The 23,465-nt window shown below is 31.9% G+C and overlaps 4 protein-coding genes across 4 annotated transcripts; all 4 read left to right on the top strand.

Annotated features, from left to right (window-relative positions):
- Positions 1-2,302: 2,302 nt before the first annotated feature.
- Positions 2,303-3,486, top strand: LOC127112290 (bifunctional UDP-glucose 4-epimerase and UDP-xylose 4-epimerase 1-like). Its single transcript, XM_051046296.1, has one exon. It carries the CDS (start codon positions 2,434-2,436, stop codon positions 3,484-3,486), a length of 1,053 nt encoding a protein of 350 aa, XP_050902253.1. The 5' UTR covers positions 2,303-2,433.
- A 5,091-nt stretch (positions 3,487-8,577) lies between these two features.
- On the top strand, positions 8,578-9,924 carry LOC127112281 (nonsense-mediated mRNA decay protein 2-like). The gene is made up of 4 exons (XM_051046286.1): positions 8,578-8,583; positions 8,748-8,852; positions 8,930-9,283; positions 9,709-9,924. Exons 1-4 carry the CDS (start codon positions 8,578-8,580, stop codon positions 9,922-9,924), a joined length of 681 nt encoding a protein of 226 aa, XP_050902243.1.
- Positions 9,925-14,634: 4,710 nt separating this feature from the next.
- Positions 14,635-15,357, top strand: LOC127112283 (secreted RxLR effector protein 161-like). The gene has a single exon (XM_051046288.1). The coding sequence runs from the start codon at positions 14,635-14,637 to the stop codon at positions 15,355-15,357; it is 723 nt and encodes a 240-aa protein (XP_050902245.1).
- Positions 15,358-21,428: 6,071 nt separating this feature from the next.
- Positions 21,429-22,612, top strand: LOC127112287 (bifunctional UDP-glucose 4-epimerase and UDP-xylose 4-epimerase 1-like). The gene has a single exon (XM_051046293.1). It carries the CDS (start codon positions 21,560-21,562, stop codon positions 22,610-22,612), a length of 1,053 nt encoding a protein of 350 aa, XP_050902250.1. The 5' UTR covers positions 21,429-21,559.
- Positions 22,613-23,465: the final 853 nt, after the last annotated feature.

Below are 23,465 nucleotides of genomic sequence, written 5' to 3' on the forward strand. Positions count from 1 at the left end.
TGTTATGGTGATAAAATCATTCATACATGGCATCAAACATCAACAATAGAGAAATAGGGGATTATAGAAAATAATCTAACCTCTTTTATGATATTGTTTAATCGTTTATTTACTTTTCTCACTGAAACTCGAAAACGCCTTCTTACTAATTTTCTATATATTACACACATATTGTCTTGCTTGAAGGTAGTCCCTGTGGATTCGATCTTTTTACTACTGCGAAATCATCGGTACACTTATCGAGAAGTCATCAGTATCAAATGCTAAACAAAAACTATCAAACGATATGGTTTTTCATCATCAAAAAGATGGAGATTGTGAAGAAGGTGTCTCTTATAATCTTGGTTGAATTTTTATAAATACAACCATATCAACAAATAAGAAAAACGAAAGGACCTTAAATATCAAAAACACATATGTATTTTTTTTCTCACATTAAAAGCATGTAATCGATTACATCAACCTGACAACCTATATGCATTATTCAAGTTGTGCAGTGGTTCATGATACCTCTTCAGAGTATAATAATGATTCATGGTGTCTTCTTAAAGTCTATAAATTCTTGTTTAATTTCTAAACAGTTTTAACTTTTACATAAGAAATTTACACATTTATAAGTGGTTATTCAAATTTTTGACTATTGAAAATTTTATTAAACATTCTGAAACTCGAAAGTCCTGAGCTTTAAAGTGATATTGTTCTTAAAATAATATTGATAAGGATTATATTTTCATGTTAGGTTTGGGATTCTTTGGCCTATAAAATATTATTCTTCATGTTTTAAGAATTTGTGTGATTCTTAATTCACCGGTGTTTGGTGAAAGATGATATAAAATAAAAAAGTGGTGTACTTTCTTGTTTGAATATTAAGTGTTCATTGTAAAGAGTATGAGTATTAAGTGTTCATTGTGAATAATCTTGGTGTGAGGCTTGTAATTAAAAATCTTGATAGATAACAAAAAAAATCCTCTAAAAAAGGACTAGATATACCATTCAGATGGAGAAAACAAACCAGAATATACATCATTTGTGTTTCTAGCTTCTTAATTTTTTTCGTTTGAAAAAACATGTCAAACAATCATATATATATATATATATATATATATATATATATATATATATATATTATCAAATTAATTTAAAAAAAAAACGTTTTTTATTCATACCGATTTTTAGTGATATGCAAGAAAGCTAGGAAAAACATAAAGGAGGATGGATTTTTATTTTCAATTTTCATCTGCAAGACCAAATTATTTGTTATTTGAATGACAAATTATGAAACAATTTTCAATTGCAAAAAGATGTTTAACTGTTAAATTGGTAACAACCATTCATCAACATAACTTTTAAGATAATTATGATAAATATCAAACATCTTGAATGATCAACAATTAATATGATTAACTAAGAATGTACATACAGTATATAAATAAACATAATGGATGTCAAGATTGTATTGTATAATTTCAGAAAACATATTTTTCAATAAAAGAGGTTAGATTGTGATGCGACCAGCATTCAAATCAAAGAAACCTTACTAGAATTACTGCCAAGTAATCAAACAAGATAAAAACTGTTTTCAGATTCCAAAGACGGCCTTGCTGATAAAGTATATGTTCGACACACTACCCAAAATATCATTTTGGTAAGCAATTGAAAGAATCATTGTAACTAAAGTAGAGATGCAGCTGATTCACTTACATAACATTCCTTCATCAACATTGCTTTCATCTTCGCCAGCAAACCGCAAAAGAACAAGTTGCATTGTATAAGATTTTAAGTACTTGGAGTTGGAGGTTTGTTAAACTCTGCAAATTAAAATTACATGCGACGGGCAATAAAGTTGACTTACCGATCTATCGTCGTCAGATATCAATTCAGCTGCAATAATTCCAATAAAAACTTTAATCAAACGAGTGTAATACTCACAAGTAATTGATTTAGTTTTAATTTTGACGGTTGTTGAACTAATATAAATACTCATGTTGAATTAGAGTTAAATTTTGAAATGACAATCAAAAATTTATTTACGATAATGAAAGCTTACGATATGATTCTTTGTGTTTGTCTTTGTCATACCATCTTAAAATTAGAGTTTGACAATATTCTATTAATGGTGACGCACGGTTGAAAAGAAACTTACTTGGCAATCCAATCTAAGCTAAAAATGGAACCTACCAACAAAACAGAATTACTAATGCTATCTTAAATTAATTCCACGTCAAATTTAACAAATCAAAAACAGATTACAGAGAGAAAGAAAATTAGAAACTAACAAAATCATTCCAGATCGCAACTTTCTGTCCATTACCCAAAAATAGCAATTGATAATATTTCATTACTATATAAAATCCAAAACTCAAATTCTAAATCTATCAACTTTTTCAAAACTTCAAAATCTCAGTCCTCTCTCTACCTGACCTATTCCAAGATATGGCGTCTTCATCGCAAAAGATACTTGTAACCGGCGGGGCCGGTTTCATTGGCGCTCACACTGTTGTTCAGCTTCTCAAAGACGGGTTTCATGTTTCCATCATTGATAATTTTGATAATTCTGCTATGGAAGCAGTGGACCGTGTTCGTGAAATTGTTGGTCCAAACCTTTCACAGAATCTTGAATTCACACTGGGAGATCTCAGGAATAAAGATGATTTGGAGAAACTTTTCTCAAAATCTAAATTCGACGCTGTCATTCATTTTGCTGGGTTAAAAGCAGTCGGTGAAAGTGTTTCAAATCCTCGTCGTTATTTTGATAATAATCTTGTTGGCACCATCAACCTCTATGAAGTAATGGCTACGCACAATTGCAAAAACATGGTTTTCTCATCGTCTGCAACTGTTTATGGGCAACCTAAAAAGATGCCATGTGTGGAGGATTTTGAGTTACAAGCAACGAACCCTTATGGACGGACGAAGCTTTTTCTTGAAGAAATCGCACGAGATATTTCAAAAGCTGAGCCGGAATGGAGAATCATTTTACTGAGATACTTTAATCCAGTTGGGGCACATGAAAGTGGTAAACTGGGTGAAGATCCTAGAGGCATCCCAAATAACCTCATGCCTTATATACAGCAAGTAGCCGTTGGAAGATTACCCGAGCTCAATGTATATGGTCATGATTATCCTACAAGGGATGGCTCTGCGGTACGGGACTATATCCACGTGATGGACTTAGCAGATGGTCACATTGCTGCTCTGAGAAAGCTTTTTACAACAAAAAACATAGGTTGTACGTCTTACAATTTAGGAACCGGTCGTGGTACGTCTGTGTTTGAAATGGTTGACGCATTTAATAAAGCTTCTGGTAAGAAAATCGCATTGAAATTGTGTCCGAGAAGGCCAGGAGATGCTATAGAGGTTTATGCATCTACAGAGAAAGCAGAGAGAGAACTCGGTTGGAAGGCCAAATATGGTGTGGAGGAGATGTGCAGGGATCAGTGGAATTGGGCAAAGAACAACCCCTGGGGTTACTCGGGAAAGCATTGAATCAGCTAAACAAATACACTACTCATCTACCGATATTCTCTATACAAATAGGCATCCCATTGTTTGTTAAAGAGTACTTGAAGCATGTATATGTCAAACACTAATTCTAATGAGATTCTATTTTAAACCAATATTCAATAACTTAATAACAATAATTTAACAAATATCTTATGCTAGAATACAATCAAGAGTAAATTTTTAAAGTTCAGTCGTCATATTCCATGAATTAATCGAGCACACACGCAACAACTCTTTGATATAATGGTAACATACTCTCATCCGGCACATCTCTAAACAAATTAATATAATTTAAAAATAAACAAGAATAAAAATACGAGACGGAAGTATGTTAGTGGTCGTATGGCCTAGAGCCTCTAGTAACATTTGAAAAGTAAAATGTACTTTATTATTTAATAAATTGAGTAATTTGCTCATATAAACAATATAAATAGTTATTTTAATTATTTAAATCATGTAATATATATTATACTAGACCAGAGATAGACACATACATTAAATAGGTCCCCCCACTTCAATTTCTGAGCCGTTAGCATCTCTGATCCGAGATAAGAAATTACTATCTATTTCAATTTTTGTGCTTTTTTAAATTGCATAGGGAATCAAGTTTCAATCAATATTTGAGGAGTTATTATCCTCTTGAAAACAAAGATTTAAAGTAGTTAATCGAAAAAATCTTTATGTTTAGAATTCCTCAATTAATCTTTATGTTTGACCGTTAATCAAAAAATCCGACTAATAAGTGTAGTTAATTATGTTTAAAACTTTCTTTAAATCTTTTTTATTGGGTGCATATTATTGGAAAGTTAAATGTGGTTATGAACGAACATAGGATAACCAACATTCCATTGTTAAAGAGTACTTGAAGCATGTATATGTCAAACACTAATTTTTAACCGCTAATTGAAACCAACATTCAATAACTTAATAAAACTAAATTGCTTAAATTGCTCAAATGGCTCAAAATTCTGAAACGTAATAGGATTTTACAAAATGTTGTTAAACTACAATCTAAGTCGCGACATCAAAGGTTTCTAACGTCTCTGCAATGTAACCATAATTGAAACCCTAACAGTAGTCTTTGAATGTGATTCATAGCGATATATCAAATTCCGCGATTTAAAAACCAACATTCAATTGCCTAATAAACACAAACTGTTTAAATGACTATGAATATTGAAACTTCACAGGGTTTACAAACAAATGAGTCAACAAGATATCATAAAATTTCATTTGTTTCTTCTTCGCTATTACAAAGCTATGATTTTGATGGTTGAAACGAATGTAACAAAGACAATAGTAACATAAAATTGAAATGGGGCAAGGCTAAAACAAAGCAACAGTGCAAGTAATAATTGAAAAGATCAGCTAGGTTGTTTTTCCTAGTATTTAGGGCCAGATATGCTACGTAGGAATAAGGTCCTACTTTATAGGTTAGTTGGTTTTCATTGAATAACTCTTTTAGTTTATGTTAGTAGTGGCTATTTTTTAGCTTTGGTTGTTTTTGTAAAAGACTATTGACTATATGACAACCTAATATCTATTGAATAATATGCAAGGTTTTTTCTCATACCTAACATATGGTATCAGAGAGAGCGAACTAAACTGCTGCAGCAGCCTATGAGAATTAAAACCGTTTCTTCTTTCTCTCTACACAACATTCTGTCTTTTCTTCTTTCTCTCTACTCAAAGAAATATTTTCTGTATAACTCACATACTCTCACGCCAGCCACCGCACGCTTTCTGCTGCAACTCACTCACATACTCTCACGCCGGCCACCGCACGCTTTCTGCTGCAACTCTCCTTCGCTGTATTGTTGCATCATTTGTTACAAACACCTCTCCAGAGTAAGTTTCTCATTCTCATTCTATTTCTCATAAATACCTCTTACCACCAAAATCTTTTGTTGTTCATCTTTTTCATTTACTTCTCTGTTTTGAATACCTTCGTTTTTTCCTTTGTGTTTGTGAAATTAGAAATCGCTCGAGCAGGACCACCGCCTCAAATTATCTGCCATATTTGTCTCCAAGGGTGAGTCTCGTTCTTCTTAAAATTACTCAAATACTTAAATTATGCTAAAACTCTAACCTTCCTATTTCTCCAAATCTGAATTGAAAAATATTACTTTAAATATTTTTTGTTACAAAAATTATTTTGTAAGGATGTCATATGGTTATTAGGGTTTATTATATAAGGGCGTTATAATATTTTAGTGGGATTGTATTTTCTTTCCTAGGCTTAGCGTGAGAGTTGTTTCAAATTATAACATCAATTGCTTTAACTTTTTGGTTTTTAGTAACTCATATTATAGTAACATTTTGGTACAAGAATAACTTAACAGAGTTAAAAAATTTAATTAATCATATAAAAGGAGGGACATACTTTTCAAAATAGAAGAAGCTAGGAAGAATATAGTATTATTATACACTATTATATCTAATCAACCAAAAATATACCGTTATTTTAATCCTGTTTTAATTTCATAAAACCAAAATGACCTCACATAAGATTAGTTAGTAACCAATTATTCGATTAGTTAGTAACCAATTATTCGATTAGTTAGTAACCAATTATTCGAGTATATGTCCTTGATTATTGATAGTCACATAAGGTTTAGTTTTGGGTTTTTAGTAACTCATATTACAGTAACATTTTGGTACAAGAATAACCTAACAGAGTTAAAAAATTTAATTAATGATAGAAAAGGAGGGACATACTTTTCAAAATAGAAGAAGCTAGGAAGAATATAGTATTATTATACACTATTATATCTAATCAACCAAAAATATACAGTTATTTTAATCCTGTTTTAACATATTGGTACAATAATAACTTAACAGAGTTAAAAAATTTAATTAATCATATAAAAGGAGGGACATACTTTTCAAAATAGAAGAAACTGGGAAGAATATAGTGTTATTATACACTATTATATCTAATCAACCAAAAATGTACAGTTATTTTAATCCTTTTTTAATTTCATAAAACCAAAATGACCTCACATAAGATTAGTTAGTAACCAATTATTCTGAGTATATGTCCTTGATTATTGATAGTCACATAAGGTTTAGTTTTGGGTTTTTAGTAACTCATATTATAGTAACATTTTGGTACAAGAATAACTTAACAAAGTTAAAAAATTTAATTAATCATATAAAAGGAGGGACATACTTTTCAAAATAGAAGAAGTTAGGAAGAATATAGTATTATTATACACTATTATATCTAATCAACCAAAAATATACAGTTATTTTAATCCTGTTTTAATTTCATAAAACCAAAATGACCTCACATAAGATTAGTTAGTAACCAATTATTCTGAGTATATGTCCTTGATTATTGATAGTCACATAAGGTTTAGTTTTGGGTTTTTAGTAACTCATAATATAGTAACATTTTGGTACAAGAATAACTTAACAGAGTTAAAAAATGTAATTAATCATATAAAAGGAGGGACATACTTTTCAAAATAGAAGAAGCTAGCTAGGAAGAATATAGTATTATTATACACTATTATATCTAATCAACCAAAAATATACAGTTATTTTAATCCTGTTTTAATTTCATAAAACCGAAATGACCTCACATAAGATTAGTTAGTAACCAATTATTCTGAGTATATGTCCTTGATTATTGATAGTCACATAAGGTTTAGTTTTGGGTTTTTAGTAACTCATATTATAGTAACATTTTGGTACAAGAATAACTTAACAGAGTTAAAAAATTTAATTAATCATATAAAAGGAGGGACATACTTTTCAAAATAGAAGAAGCTAGCTAGGAAGAATATAGTATTATTATACACTATTATATCTAATCAACCAAAAATGTACAGTTATTTTAATCCTGTTTTAATTTCATAAAACCAAAATGACCTTACATAAGATTAGTTAGTAACCAATTATTCGAGTATATGTTCTTGATTATTGATAGTCACATAAGGTTTAGTTTTGGGTTTTTAGTAACTCATATTATAGTAACATTTTGGTACAAGAATAACTTAACAGAGTTAAAAAATTTAATTAATCATATAAAAGGAGGGACATACTTTTCAAAATAGAAGAAGTTAGGAAGAATATAGTATTATTATACACTATTATATCTAATCAACCAAAAATATACAGTTATTTTAATCCTGTTTTAATTTCATAAAACCAAAATGACCTCACATAAGATTAGTTAGTAACCAATTATTCGAGTATATGTCCTTGTTTTGTCCATGAAGAAGGTTAACTTAAGAAGGCGGTTGTAATGGTCCTAAAACCTGAACCATAACAGGTCTGCACCCATAGAAATTGCACTCAACCATAACAAGTATAGTTTAATTTGATTTCCTATTGATCAGACATGTTGCACTAATCTTGAGAGTAATAATTTTTTTCATTATTTTAATAATAAACAAGAATTATTTATTCATGTCAAATATGTGTTAAGATATGTGAGGAATTTGGAATTCGAGGAGAAAGTCCAGGAGGAAATATAGTGTTAAGATATGAACAATTTTTAAAAAATGCAAGATTATGAAAGTGAGAAATAAAATACTCAATTAGAAGAATTTACACGAATTGGTATTATAAGTATTCTAACCACTAAACAAGTTTTCGTTTATATGATTTATTTCAAACAATTTTGATACAACTTATATTTAGTGTTAATTTATAAAATAATATATTGTTATATTAATTCTATCTTAGAGTAATTTTGGATTGAGTTTCATGTTCCCTTATATATCAGCATTTATATATCAAACAATTTTCGTTTATATGATATATTCAAACAATTATGTGCATAGTTTCGAACGGTATGAAACACAGTTAAATTTCTTTGCATATTTAACATATTTTCTAGTTAGACAATTTCTAATTATGTTTAGTAGTAAAGACAATATAGACATAATGAAACACAATTGCAGCCCCATATTAGCATAATTTCTGCTTAGACATTATTGTGCATATTTTCATACTATCTTTATTAAATACTTACTACTCAATGAACTAATTCAACTTCTTTACATGTAACATTGATTCTACTCGGTGAACTATTTTATGTATTGTAGGATATTAGTAAAAAGAATGCAGGTAATAGGAGCAAGCAAAAGTTTATGCATCGTGTAGGACCAACAAATTTTGCTAGAATTCGTGCAAAATTGGTATGACATTTGTGTGTGATTATCAATAGAATAAGTTGTTTTTTCAATATCTTATGAAGTAGTATTTTTTTTAATATATGAATAATCATGTAGCGGGCAAAAAAGGATGGAGAAGAAGTCACTCAAGCTGAAATGTTTATTGAAACTCGAAAAAGTCGCAAGGGAAAACAAGTGGATGGGGAAACCCAATTTGCTATTGTAAGTTAAATTATAATATTCATTATAAATACATGTGGTTTTTAATTTTGTTCAAAACTAATAATTTAAAATATTAGGATAAACTTCAAGAATCTATTGAAGACTCAGTTGAAGCTGGAACACAAGCATTTCAATCATTGTTTGGGAAAGAAAAGCCCGGTAGAGTGAGATGTTATGGAAGAACTGTCACACCATCATTGTTGAAAAAAAATGAAGAAATTTCTTTAATGAAAATGCAATATGATGGTAAGATTTCTGACATGGCGCAAAAGATGGGAGCAATGGAGGCACTTTTGAAAAGCATGTATATGCAACAAAATCCACATTTAAGTGAAGAGGAAGTAGATGATAAGATGAGAGAAGCTTTGCACAATGATAATATTCCAACACCACGCTCATCGACATCAACATATGCTCCTACTCATCAAAAGGTACTATAATTGACATTAATAAAAATCAACATTTATTTTATTAAGTGTTGAGTTGTTATTTTATAGTTGTTTAATTTTTTAAACATGCGGTGTTAGTTTTATAAGTTACTCATTAAGTTAGTATATATTCATGCTAGCTAGGTTGAACATTGTGAACATATGTTACCATGCACATTTTCATTATGTTTTTTAAAAATTAACATTGTATAATGGTTTAGATGGTAAGATTCATGTATAAATTTCAAAGATTCGAGTTTGAATTCTAAGCGTGCAAAGTTCGTTAGTGAGTAATATATAACTATCGATTGTTTGGATTGAATCATTATTGCATGGATGTTGAGTCATTTGAAGCCTTGCATATGCCGCTTTGATTATTGTAACTTTGTTATTGAATAATATATAAAAGAAATTCTTCATATTTATAGGTTAGAAACAAAGATGATCCTCAAGATGAACAAGATGATGATCTTCAAGATGACGATAATCTTCAATATAATCAAGATGATGATGATCTTCAATATGATCAAGATGATGATGATCTTCAATATGATCAAGATGATAATGATCTTCAATATGATGGTTTTCAAGATGATGATTCTCATGGACCTCAACACAATGAATATGATAAAGACCGCCATTGATTTAAATATTGACGATTATGTTTTGTTTTATGGAGTTACATAAGCCAACTAGCTATAACTTATATTGCTTGGATTTATTTTGAAAATATTTGTATTTTTTTGAATTTCAAAGAGTTGATTACACTTCATCTTATTAATACTTCATATTTATATATGTTTTCAATTTATAAATGTGTTTCTTCTAATAATATTGAAAAATAATCTATTAGAATAATGTGAAGGTATATGATCATAAATGTATCACCATATAAATGAACAGGAAAATTCTATACTAATTATATCTTTCAAAGTCTAAAGTGCACAACAGGAAAATGTTATACTAATTATGTCTTTCAAAGTCTAACGTTATATATAAATTTGATTTGTTTTTCAATCTATAGACAACGCTTTTTATGCGTTGCTTATCAAAAACCGTAGTATATTCCTTTATTTTAGGCGCGGTTATGTGTGTTGTGTAAATTAAATTATAGATTAAGCTACGGTTTACATCTGTTGGTTATTAATAACGGTTGCCTTTTCACACGTTTAGGGGACAGTTATTTTATGTTGTTACTTGAAAACCGCAGCTTAAAAGTTCAACTAAAACCATGGACTTTGATATTTAAGGCGATGGTGTTCAGAATCCGTAGGTAGAAATCAAAAAACCGCGCTCTAATGGAATAAGCAACGGCTGTTTATTCCACGCTTGATAAACCGTCCCCTAAAGCATTAAGCAACGGTTTTATACCTTTAAGGGGCGGTTTTTCGTTGTTGCCTAAACCCATTTTTGTTGTAGTGGTTGTTAAACTACAATCTAAGCCGCGACATCAAAGGTTTCTAACGTCTCTGCAATGTAACCATAATTGAAACCCTAACAGTAGTCTTTGAATGTGATTCATAGAGATATATCAAATTCCGCGATTTAAAAACCAACATTCAATTGCCTAATAAACACAAACTGTTTAAATGACTATGAATATTGAAACTTCACAGGGTTTACAAACAAATGAGTCAACAAGATATCATAAAATTTCATTTGTTTCTTCTTCGCTATTACAAAGCTATGATTTTGATGGTTGAAACGAAGGTAGCAAAGACAATAGTAACATAAAATTGAAATGGGGCAAGGCTAAAACAAAGCAACAGTGCAAGTAATAATTGAAAAGATCAGCTAGGTTGTTTTTCCTAGTATTTAGGGCCAGATATGCTACGTAGGAATAAGGTCCTACTTTATAGGTTAGTTGGTTTTCATTGAATAACTCTTTTAGTTTATGTTAGTAGTGGCTATTTTTTAGCTTTGGTTGTTTCTGTAAAAGACTATTGACTATATGACAACCTAATATCTATTGAATAATATGCAAGGTTTTTTCTCATACCTAACATATGGTATCAGAGAGAGCGAACTAAACTGCTGCAGTAGCCTATGAGAATTAAAACCGAGAGAATGAGTGACGATAAAACACTTACCAAAATTCCCCATTTTGATGGTCATTATGATCATTGGAGCGAACTAATGGAAAATCTATTGAGGGCAAAGGGTGTCTGGAATCTGGTGGAAACTGGTTTTGAAAAACCAACCGAGGAATCTGTGCTAATCAAAGATCACCAGGTAAAACATTACCTCTACCAAGCAATAGACAGAAATGTGTTTAAGCAGATTTTGGATCGAAGCACATCCAAAATCGTGTGGGAATCATTGAAAAAGAAGTTCAGAGGAAATGAGAAAGTGAAGAAATCTCTGCGAAATGCTTTGCGAAGAGAATTTGAAATCCTCGAAATGAAGAAAGGAGAGACTATCACTGACTACTTTGCAAGAGTAATGGTGGTATCAAACAAATTACGCAACAATGGAGACGATATGCCGGATTCAAAGGTCGTGGAGAAGATCTTACAGACTCTAACAGACCAATTTACTTATGTGGTGGTGTCTATTGAAGAATCAAAGGAAGCAGATGACATCTACATTGATGAACTACAAAGTTCATTAGTAATGCATGAACAAAAGTTCAACCGACCCAAAGTCAACAGAGAAGATGAAGACCATGCTCTTAAAGTGGAAGGAAGAACAATTTTTGCGAGAGGCAGACGTAGAGGTTCACCTCGAGGGCGTGGTCGAGGTAGAGGAAGATTCAGCGTCAATAAAGCAACTGTCGAATGCTTCAATTGCCATAAATTAGGATATTTCCAATATGAATGTCCTATGTGGAACAGAGAAGCAAATTATGTAGAGCTGGAAGAAGATGATCTCCTGCTCATGGCATATGTGGGTGAGATAAAGAGGAAAGATATATGGTTTGTGGATTCAGGATGCTCAAATCATATGTGTAATAACAAAGGTATGTTTTCAAGTTTGGATATGACTTTCTCTCATTCTGTCAAACTTGGAAACAATAATAAAATGGAAGTAGCTGGAAAAGGTGTTGTCAAACTAATGCTAGGAGAAATCTTGTACATCGTTGGGGATGTTTATTTTGTACCTGAACTTAAGAACAACTTGTTGAGCGTCGGCCAGCTCCAGGAAAAAGGTTTGGCAGTGTTGTTTCAAGAAGAAGCATGCAGTATATATCATCCTCAAAGAGGATTGATTGTGAAATTTATCATGAGTGCAAACAGAATGTTCACTATCCTGTCCGAACCACCAGAAACACGTGGAACATGAGAAGAAAAGAATACGGAGGTGACTTGTCTCAATACAAATGGAGCTGATCTGTCAAAACTCCGGCATGAACGCTATGGTCATCTCAGTTATAAGGGCTTACACACGCTGCAGAACAAAGACATGGTTCATGGTCTTCCAAGGTTCCCAGCCTCAACTGTCACATGTGTGGATTGCTTGAATGGAAAGCAAACAAGAAACTCCATTCCAAAGCAGTGTTCATCGAGATCAACTCAGCCCGTGGAGCTCGTTCATTCCGAAATTTGTGGTCCCATATCTCCCATCTCCAACAGTGGGAAGAGGTACTTCTTAAGTTTCATTGATGACTATAGTCGAAAAGCATGGGCTTATTTGCTAGCCGAAAAATCGGATACTCTGAACTGTTTCAAAATATTCAAGAGTATGGTTGAGAAAGAAGCAGGTATGATGCTCAAGTGTCTTCGTACAGACAGAGGGGGTGAATATACTTCAACAAACTTTGTCCACTTCTGCGAAGAGAACGAAATTCGAAGGCAACTTACAAATGCCTACACACCCCAACAAAATGGCGTTGCGGAGAGAAAAAACAGGACAGTCATGAATATGGTGCGAGCATTACTATCAGCAAAAGGAATTCCAAAATCATTCTGGCCCGAAGCAGTAGATTGGACTTTCCATGTTCTCAACCGCTGCCCCACCTTGGCAGTTAAAGATGTAACGCCTCAAGAAGCATAGAGCGGAATCAAACCATATGTGGATCATTTCAGAGTTTGGGGCTGCCTTGCTCATGCTCATATTCCAGACGCCAAACGAGGTAAACTAGACAACAAAAGTTCAGTTTGCATTTTCTTAGGGGTGAGTGAAAATACTAAGGGATATAGACTTTTCAATGTCATCACAAACAAAATTATAATAAGTCTAGATGTGGTCTTTCAAGAAGATGAGAAATGGGTTTGGGAAAAAAATATGAAACACAAGTTGGTATAGATTTAGAATGGGGAGAGAAAACACAAGCTGAGGGAAGTGGAGAAGTGAGAGATGGAAATGAGGAAGACGGAGAAGTAAGTCCTGGCAATGGGGAGGTAGTCACGGAAAGTAAAAGTGGAGAAGAAATAGAGTTTTCAGGAGACCAAATTGAGAGGGATATAGTTCAAGGGAGAGAAAGAAGAACTCCTAGAGTAAGAAGAGCTCCTATATATTTGAATGATTTTGTAAGTGGAGATTCTTTATCTGATGATGATGAAGTTAACATGGTCCAAGACGCGGGAACCGAAGATCCAATTCATTTTGAAGATGCAGTGAAAGAACAAAAATGGAGGAAAGCCATGGATAATGAAATAAATTCCATTGAGAAGAACAACACATGGACACTATCTGAACTACCAAAAGGCGTCAAGAAGATTGGAGTCAAGTGGGTTTTCAAGACTATGAGAGATGAAAATGGCAAGATCATAAAGCATAAAGCTCGTTTAGTGGCGAAAGGATACCCTCAGAAGCAGGGAATAGACTACTCTGAAGTGTTTGCTCCAGTAGCTCGGCTTGACACTGTGAGAATGGTGATAGCTACAGCAACTCAGAAAGGATGGAAGATCTTCCAATTAGATGTAAAGTCTGCTTTCTTACACGGTCAGTTGAGTGAACAAGTTTTTGTTGATCAACCAAGAGGCTATGAGAAAAAAGGGAATGAGCATTTGGTGTATCAGCTACACAAAGCATTGTATGGATTAAAACAAGCTCCAAGAGCTTGGTTTAGTCGCATCAAAGCTCATTTTATCAAGGAAGGTTTCCAAGGCTGTGACTATGAACAAACTCTCTTCACCAAGAGAAGCAAAGAAGGTAAAATCATTATTGTCAGTGTCTATGTTGATGACTTAATATTCATTGGCGATGATGAGAATTTAATGTTGGAATTCAAGGCCTCCATGATGAGGGAGTTTGATATGTCAGACTTGGGATGTATGAGCTACTTCTTAGGAATTGAAGTCTTGCAAAAGAAGGAAGGAATTTTCATATGTCAGAGACGTTATGAAGAAGAGGTTTTAAGAAGATTTGGAATGCTATAGAGCAATTCTGTCAACAATCCTACTGTATGAGGCATGCAAATTAATAGTGATGCAGAGGGTGACCCAGTAGATGAAACTTACTACAAGCAGATTGTAGGAAGTCTCATGTACCTTACATCCACCAGGCATGGTTTGATGTATGCAACTAGTTTGTTGAGCAGATATATGGCAAAGCCTACAGAACTTCATTTACAAGTTGCCAAAAGAGTTCTAAGATATTTGAAAGGAACTATGAATCTGGGAATATTTTACAAAATGAGCAGTCAAGGTAAGGAGTTGAAGGCCTATAAGGACAGTGATTATGCTGGTGATGCAGAAGACAGAAAGAGTACAAGTGGGTACACTTTTCTACTCAGTTTAGGAGCTGTTGCGTGGAGCTCAAAGAAACAACCTATAATCACACTTTCTACTATAGAAGCAGAATTTGTAGCAACAACTGTTTGTGCTTGTCAAGCTATTTGGATGAAGAGGATACTTATGGTTCTCGGTCATGAAGAAAGGGATTGCATAAGCATAAATTGTGATAATAGTTCCACCATCAAGCTGTCCAAAAACCCAGTTATGCATGGACGCAGCAAACACATTGATGTTCGGTTTCACTTCTTAAGAAACTTGTCCGAAGAAGGAGTTATCTCTTTAGTCCATTGTGCAAGTGTTGATCAAGTTGCAGATATCATGACTAAGTCGTTGAAAGCAGATGCATTTCAAAAGCTTAGAACTTCACTAGGAATGTGTGACATTGCACTAGTAAGCTAATGTATTTCACAATATTAGCTTAAGGGGGAGTATGAAAAGATCAGCTAGGTTGTTTTTCCTAGTATTTAGGGCCAGATATGCTACGTAGGAATAACGTCCTACTTTATAGGTTAGTTGGTTTACATTGAATAACTCTTTTAGTTTATGTCAGTAGTGGCTATTTTTTAGCTTTGGTTGTTTCTGTAACAGACTATTGGCTATATAACAGCATAGTATCTATTGAATAATATGCAAGGTTTTTTCTCATACCTAACAATAATAGCTTTTCTTCATAGAAAAGTTTGAGAGTGCAGCCAAAAAATAAATAAAATGAAAGAGAAAAAAGACAGTAACATTTGTCATCTTCTCATCTCTGTTTCCAGCAACGGAACAGACGAAAGTTTGTTGAGCGAAAACTTTAGACTCTATAATTTTAACTTTTCAAGAACTTGGTGATTTTGCTTCTGAGTCGGTTCATGTTTTATATTGTAATCGGAAAGAAATGGGTAGTAAATTGTTTTCATGGGTTAATGGTGTTGCAATTAATTTAGATGTTTGAGTATTTTACTTTATTTATCCCTATTAGTATTACATATGTACTGTCTTTGGTACATTTGAAGGTATTAAAGAAATGAAAAAGTCTTTACTTTTTATAGCTAGCGTTTTATCTTCTCCTCAGCTTTAGAGTATTAGGATTTTCTAATAGTTTTGATAGTGTTCACTTTTAGAGTTTATGATATATCCTTCCTCCAAAGAATTCAAATCATACTCAATTCAATGACCTAGAACTTCAATCTATCTATCTTGTCATGCAAGCATTTGCTGCTTCAAAAAGATTGAGAATGTGATTTACCATATGCATATCTTATGACTCGTCTCTTTAAGTACTATCATGTCGATACAAGTGGGGGACTAAAGACAGAGATGGACACTCGTGATCATCGAGTTGAAGTCGATGTTATTAACAAAATGGATATAATAAGGGATCATGTTGATTACTACCTCAAACATAAGAGTGAACTAAATTCGTCTATATATGATTCTTCTCCATTTTCTTCCTCAGCATCTACTTTTGCGCTTGAAGGTGGGCCTACAAACTAAATGATTATGGATGAGTTACTTAGCATTTGAAGGTTTATAACTCAACAATTTGATGGACTTCGTCAGGATATGGATGGTATCTCACAAATGCTAAATGAACTAGACGTATTTCAGGAGGATGATGATGATTTTAGTTGCTCGTTTAGCACTTATGTCTTAGCTGCATGCTTTATGACTTGTTTATGTTTGTGGTTTTCGTCGTTATTTGCATTGTCTATCTGAATTATTTTTTGGTTGTCCTATGATTGTTTCATTAACTATCATATGTGTTTTCTCTATGTCTTTATGCTATGTTTGTTGGATGACACATGAATTATTATTGTTTTTTTTTATAATGTTAAAAGGGGCAGAAAAGGTATGCATGTTTTTTTTTGTTTATCTTATTTCAGGACACTAAAGTTTTAATTGAAAAATAAATGGGAAGATATCAAATGCTAAACAAGATAAGGGGAAGTATTAAATGCTAAATAAAAACTATCAAATGATGTAGTTTGTTATCATAAAAAAGGGGGAGATTGTGAAGAAGATCTCTCATATAACCTTAGTTGAATTTTTATAAATACAACGATATCAACAAAGAAGAAAAAGGTAAAGACCTTAAATATCAAAGCACAAAATGAAAAACTCATTAGTTAAAATCAAAAATCTTTAAAGTATTTGTCTTTACATTTGATAGATTACCTTTTAAGTTCAAATATCACTTCAAAGCTTATAAAACCTTGCAAAATCAAAAAACAACTTGTTCCCAACATACAAAAAGAGAAGATAAAAACCATTATGGTAATTGATTACCATACATATGTAATCAATTGCATGTTGGTGCAACTTGTTTTCAACATAAAAGCGGTAAAAAAACACAATGGTAATCGATTACCATATATATTTAATCGATTACATGATGTTGGATATGTATTTTTTTTCTCACATTAAAAGCATGTAATCGATTACATCAACCTGGCAACCTATTTTTTTCATGAACAAGTGTCTTTTTATGCATTGTTCAAGTTGTGCAGTGGTTTATGATGCCTCTTCAAAGTGTTATAATGATTCATGGTGCCTTCTTAAAGTCTATAAATCCTTGTTTAATTTCTAAAAAAATTTAAATTTACATAAGAAATTTACACATTTATAATTGGTTATTCAAATTTTCAAGTATTGAAAATTTTATCAAACATTCTGAAATCTGAAAGTTTTGAGCCTTAAAATGATATTGTTCTGAAAAGTAATATTGATAAGGATTATATTTTAATGTTAGATTTTGGATTCTTCGGTCTATAAAAGATTATTCTTCATTTCTTAAGAATTAGTGTGATTCTTAACTCATCATAGTGCGTCGTGAAAGATGATGTAAAATAGAAAGTGGTGTGCGTTCTTGTTTGAGTATTGAGTGTTTATTGTGAAGAGTCTTGATGTGAAGATTGTAATTAAAAATCTTGATACATTTATAAGTGGTGATTCAAATTTCGAGTATTGAAAATTTTATCAAACACTCTGGAACCCGAAAGTTCTGAGTCTTAAAGTGATATTATTCTGAAAAGTAATATTGTTAAGGATTATATTTTCATGTTAGGTTTGGAATTTTTCAACCTATAAAAGATTATTCTTCATCTCTTAAGAATTAGTGTGATTCTTAATTCATCGGTGTTTGGTGAAAGGTGATATAAAATAGAAAGTGGTGTGCTTTCTTGCTTGGGTATTAAGTTTTCATTGTGAAGAGTCAGGGTATTAAGTGTTCATTGTTCAGAGTCTTGATATGAGGCTTGTAATTAAAAATCTTGATACTTAGTGAAAATTTCTCTAATAAAAAAAAGGAGCTAGATATACCATTCAGTGGAAGAAAGCAAACCATAATATATATCATTTGTGTTTCTCTTCTCCCTTACATTTTATATTCCACATTTTACTCATTATTATTTTTGGATTAATTATAACTTCACAACCTCCACTAAAATAAATTATCATAAATAAGCACTTAAATAAAAAAAAATCTAGCTTCTTATATTTTTTCGTTTAAAAACCATGTCAAACAATTATATATATGTTATCAAATTAATTAAAAAAACTTTTTTTATTCGTGCCTATTTTTAATGATAGTGCAAGAAAGCTAGGGAAAACATAAAGGAAGATGGATTTTTATTTTCAATTTTCACGTGCAAGACCTTTTCTAAGTTGTTTCCAAATACTTATATGCTTCCTAATGCTATGATGCACATAAAGAATCTGAGGACACCGTCCAACATACATTAATGCTAAAGTATCGTAATTTTAACATCATACAAAACATATCTAACAGAAGTCGCACTCACATATATTTCTATATTGTTGGATTCTATGTTGATTTAACCATTGTATGAACCTTTTGATCTATAATGTCATTCAATTGCTTCTTGTTCATAATGATTTTTATATGAGATACTCTTTTAATCTGATTTTGGGCATATAGGGAATAATGACCATTAGTCTATGTGGTAAACCTAGGGAAATTGTTGTAATTATGTTGGTTGAATAGAAATAGGAGACCCCGAGTAGAGGCATAGGAAATTAACGTTTTATACATCGTCTAACCATGCTTACGCTGGTGGACTAGAGATAGAAAACTCCGAGTAGTGGTTAGTGAGTTATTTCGTGAGGGGTCGACTATAATGGTTTTGTTAATTCGTTGTGGTGTTATGGTGATAAAATCATTCATACATGGCATCAAACATCAACAATAGAGAAATAGGGGATTATAGAAAACAATCTAACCTCTTTTATGATATTGTTTAATCGTTTATTTACTTTTCTCACTGAAACTCGAAAACGCCTTCTTACTAATTTTCTATATATTACACACATATTGTCTTGCTTGAAGGTAGTCCCTGTGGATTCGATCTTTTTACTACTGCGAAATCATCGGTACACTTATCGAGAAGTCATCAGTATCAAATGCTAAACAAAAACTATCAAACGATATGGTTTTTCATCATCAAAAAGATGGAGATTGTGAAGAAGGTGTCTCTTATAATCTTGGTTGAATTTTTATAAATACAACCATATCAACAAATAAGAAAAACGAAAGGACCTTAAATATCAAAAACACATATGTATTTTTTTTCTCACATTAAAAGCATGTAATCGATTACATCAACCTGACAACCTATTTTTTCACGAACTAATGTCTTTTTATGCATTATTCAAGTTGTGCAGTGGTTCATGATACCTCTTCAGAGTATAATAATGATTCATGGTGTCTTCTTAAAGTCTATAAATTCTTGTTTAATTTCTAAACAGTTTTAACTTTTACATAAGAAATTTACACATTTATAAGTGGTTATTCAAATTTTTGACTATTGAAAATTTTATCAAACATTCTGAAACTCGAAAGTCCTGAGCTTTAAAGTGATATTGTTCTTAAAAATAATATTGATAAGGATTATATTTTCATGTTAGGTTTGGGATTCTTTGGCCTATAAATTATTATTCTTCATGTTTTAAGAATTTGTGTGATTCTTAATTCACCGGTGTTTGGTGAAAGATGATATAAAATAAAAAAGTGGTGTACTTTCTTGTTTGAATATTAAGTGTTCATTGTAAAGAGTATGAGTATTAAGTGTTCATTGTGAATAATCTTGGTGTGAGGCTTGTAATTAAAAATCTTGATAGATAACAAAAAAAATCCTCTAAAAAAGGACTAGATATACCATTCAGATGGAGAAAACAAACCAGAATATACATCATTTGTGTTTCTAGCTTCTTAATTTTTTTCGTTTAAAAAGCATGTCAAACAATCATATATATATATATATATATATATATATATATATATATATATATATATTATCAAATTAATTTAAAAAAAAAACGTTTTTTATTCATACCGATTTTTAGTGATAGTGCAAGAAAGCTAGGAAAAACATAAAGGAGGATGGATTTTTATTTTCAATTTTCATCTGCAAGACCAAATTATTTGTTATTTGAATGACAAATTATGAAACAATTTTCAATTGCAAAAAGATGTTTAACTGTTAAATTGGTAACAACCATTCATCAACATAACTTTTAAGATAATTATGATAAATATCAAACATCTTGAATGATCAACAATTAATATGATTAACTAAGAATGTACAGTATATAAATAAACAATAATGGATGTCAAGATTGTATTGTATAATTTCAGAAAACATATTTTTCAATAAAAGAGGTTAGATTGTGATGCGACCAGCATTCAAATCAAAGAAACCTTACTAGAATTACTGCCAAGTAATCAAACAAGATAAAAACTGTTTTCAGATTCCAAAGACGGCCTTGCTGATAAAGTATATGTTCGACACACTACCCAAAATATCATTTTGGTAAGCAATTGAAAGAATCATTGTAACTAAAGTAGAGATGCAGCTGATTCACTTACATAACATTCCTTCATCAACATTGCTTTCATCTTCGCCAGCAAACCGCAAAAGAACAAGTTGCATTGTATAAGATTTTAAGTACTTGGAGTTGGAGGTTTGTTAAACTCTGCAAATTAAAATTACATGCGACGGACAATAAAGTTGACTTACCGATCTATCGTCGTCAGATATCAATTCAGCTGCAATAATTCCAATAAAAACTTTAATCAAACGAGTGTAATACTCACAAGTAATTGATTTAGTTTTAATTTTGACGGTTGTTGAACTAATATAAATACTCATGTTGAATTAGAGTTAAATTTTGAAATGACAATCAAAAATTTATTTACGATAATGAAAGCTTACGATATGATTCTTTGTGTTTGTCTTCGTCATACCATCTTAAAATTAGAGTTTGACAATATTCTATTAATGGTGACGCACGGTTGAAAAGAAACTTACTTGGCAATCCAATCTAAGCTAAAAATGGAACCTACCAACAAAACAGAATTACTAATGCTATCTTAAATTAATTCCACGTCAAATTTAACAAATCAAAAACAGATTACAGAGAGAAAGAAAATTAGAAACTAACAAAATCATTCCAGATCGCAACTTTCTGTCCATTACCCAAAAATAGCAATTGATAATATTTCATTACTATATAAAATCCAAAACTCAAATTCTAAATCTATCAACTTTTTCAAAACTTCAAAATCTCAGTCCTCTCTCTACCTGACCTATTCCAAGATATGGCGTCTTCATCGCAAAAGATACTTGTAACCGGCGGGGCCGGTTTCATTGGCGCTCACACTGTTGTTCAGCTTCTCAAAGACGGGTTTCATGTTTCCATCATTGATAATTTTGATAATTCTGCTATGGAAGCAGTGGACCGTGTTCGTGAAATTGTTGGTCCAAACCTTTCACAGAATCTTGAATTCACACTGGGAGATCTCAGGAATAAAGATGATTTGGAGAAACTTTTCTCAAAATCTAAATTCGACGCTGTCATTCATTTTGCTGGGTTAAAAGCAGTCGGTGAAAGTGTTTCAAATCCTCGTCGTTATTTTGATAATAATCTTGTTGGCACCATCAACCTCTATGAAGTAATGGCTACGCACAATTGCAAAAACATGGTTTTCTCATCGTCTGCAACTGTTTATGGGCAACCTAAAAAGATGCCATGTGTGGAGGATTTTGAGTTACAAGCAACGAACCCTTATGGACGGACGAAGCTTTTTCTTGAAGAAATCGCACGAGATATTTCAAAAGCTGAGCCGGAATGGAGAATCATTTTACTGAGATACTTTAATCCAGTTGGGGCACATGAAAGTGGTAAACTGGGTGAAGATCCTAGAGGCATCCCAAATAACCTCATGCCTTATATACAGCAAGTAGCCGTTGGAAGATTACCCGAGCTCAATGTATATGGTCATGATTATCCTACAAGGGATGGCTCTGCGGTACGGGACTATATCCACGTGATGGACTTAGCAGATGGTCACATTGCTGCTCTGAGAAAGCTTTTTACAACAAAAAACATAGGTTGTACGTCTTACAATTTAGGAACCGGTCGTGGTACGTCTGTGTTTGAAATGGTTGACGCATTTAATAAAGCTTCTGGTAAGAAAATCGCATTGAAATTGTGTCCGAGAAGGCCAGGAGATGCTATAGAGGTTTATGCATCTACAGAGAAAGCAGAGAGAGAACTCGGTTGGAAGGCCAAATATGGTGTGGAGGAGATGTGCAGGGATCAGTGGAATTGGGCAAAGAACAACCCCTGGGGTTACTCGGGAAAGCATTGAATCAGCTAAACAAATACACTACTCATCTACCGATATTCTCTATACAAATAGGCATCCCATTGTTTGTTAAAGAGTACTTGAAGCATGTATATGTCAAACACTAATTCTAATGAGATTCTATTTTAAACCAATATTCAATAACTTAATAACAATAATTTAACAAATATCTTATGCTAGAATACAATCAAGAGTAAATTTTTAAAGTTCAGTCGTCATATTCCATGAATTAATCGAGCACACACGCAACAACTCTTTGATATAATGGTAACATACTCTCATCCGGCACATCTCTAAACAAATTAATATAATTTAAAAATAAACAAGAATAAAAATACGAGACGGAAGTATGTTAGTGGTCGTATGGCCTAGAGCCTCTAGTAACATTTGAAAAGTAAAATGTACTTTATTATTTAATAAATTGAGTAATTTGCTCATATAAACAAAATAAATAGTTATTTTAATTATTTAAATCATGTAATATATATATATTATACTAGACCAGATAGACACATACATTAAATAGGTCCCCCCACTTCAATTTCTGAGCCGTTAGCATCTCTGATCCGAGATAAAAATTACTATCTATTTTAATTTTTGTGCTTTTTTAAATTGCATAGGGAATCAAATTTCAATCAATATTTGAGGAGTTATTATCCTCTTGAAAACAAAGATTTAAAGTAGTTAATCGAAAAAATCTTTATGTTTAGAATTCCTCAATTAATCTTTATGTTTGACCGTTAATCAAAAAATCCGACTAATAAGTGTAGTTAATTATGTTTAAAATTTTCTTTAAATCTTTTTTATTGGGTGCATATTATTGGAAAGTTAAGTGTGGTTATGAACGAACATAGGA

The sequence above is a fragment of the Lathyrus oleraceus genome, unplaced genomic scaffold (genome assembly GCF_024323335.1).
Source record: "Lathyrus oleraceus cultivar Zhongwan6 unplaced genomic scaffold, CAAS_Psat_ZW6_1.0 chrUn0071, whole genome shotgun sequence".
Taxonomy (NCBI): Eukaryota; Viridiplantae; Streptophyta; class Magnoliopsida; order Fabales; family Fabaceae; genus Lathyrus; species Lathyrus oleraceus.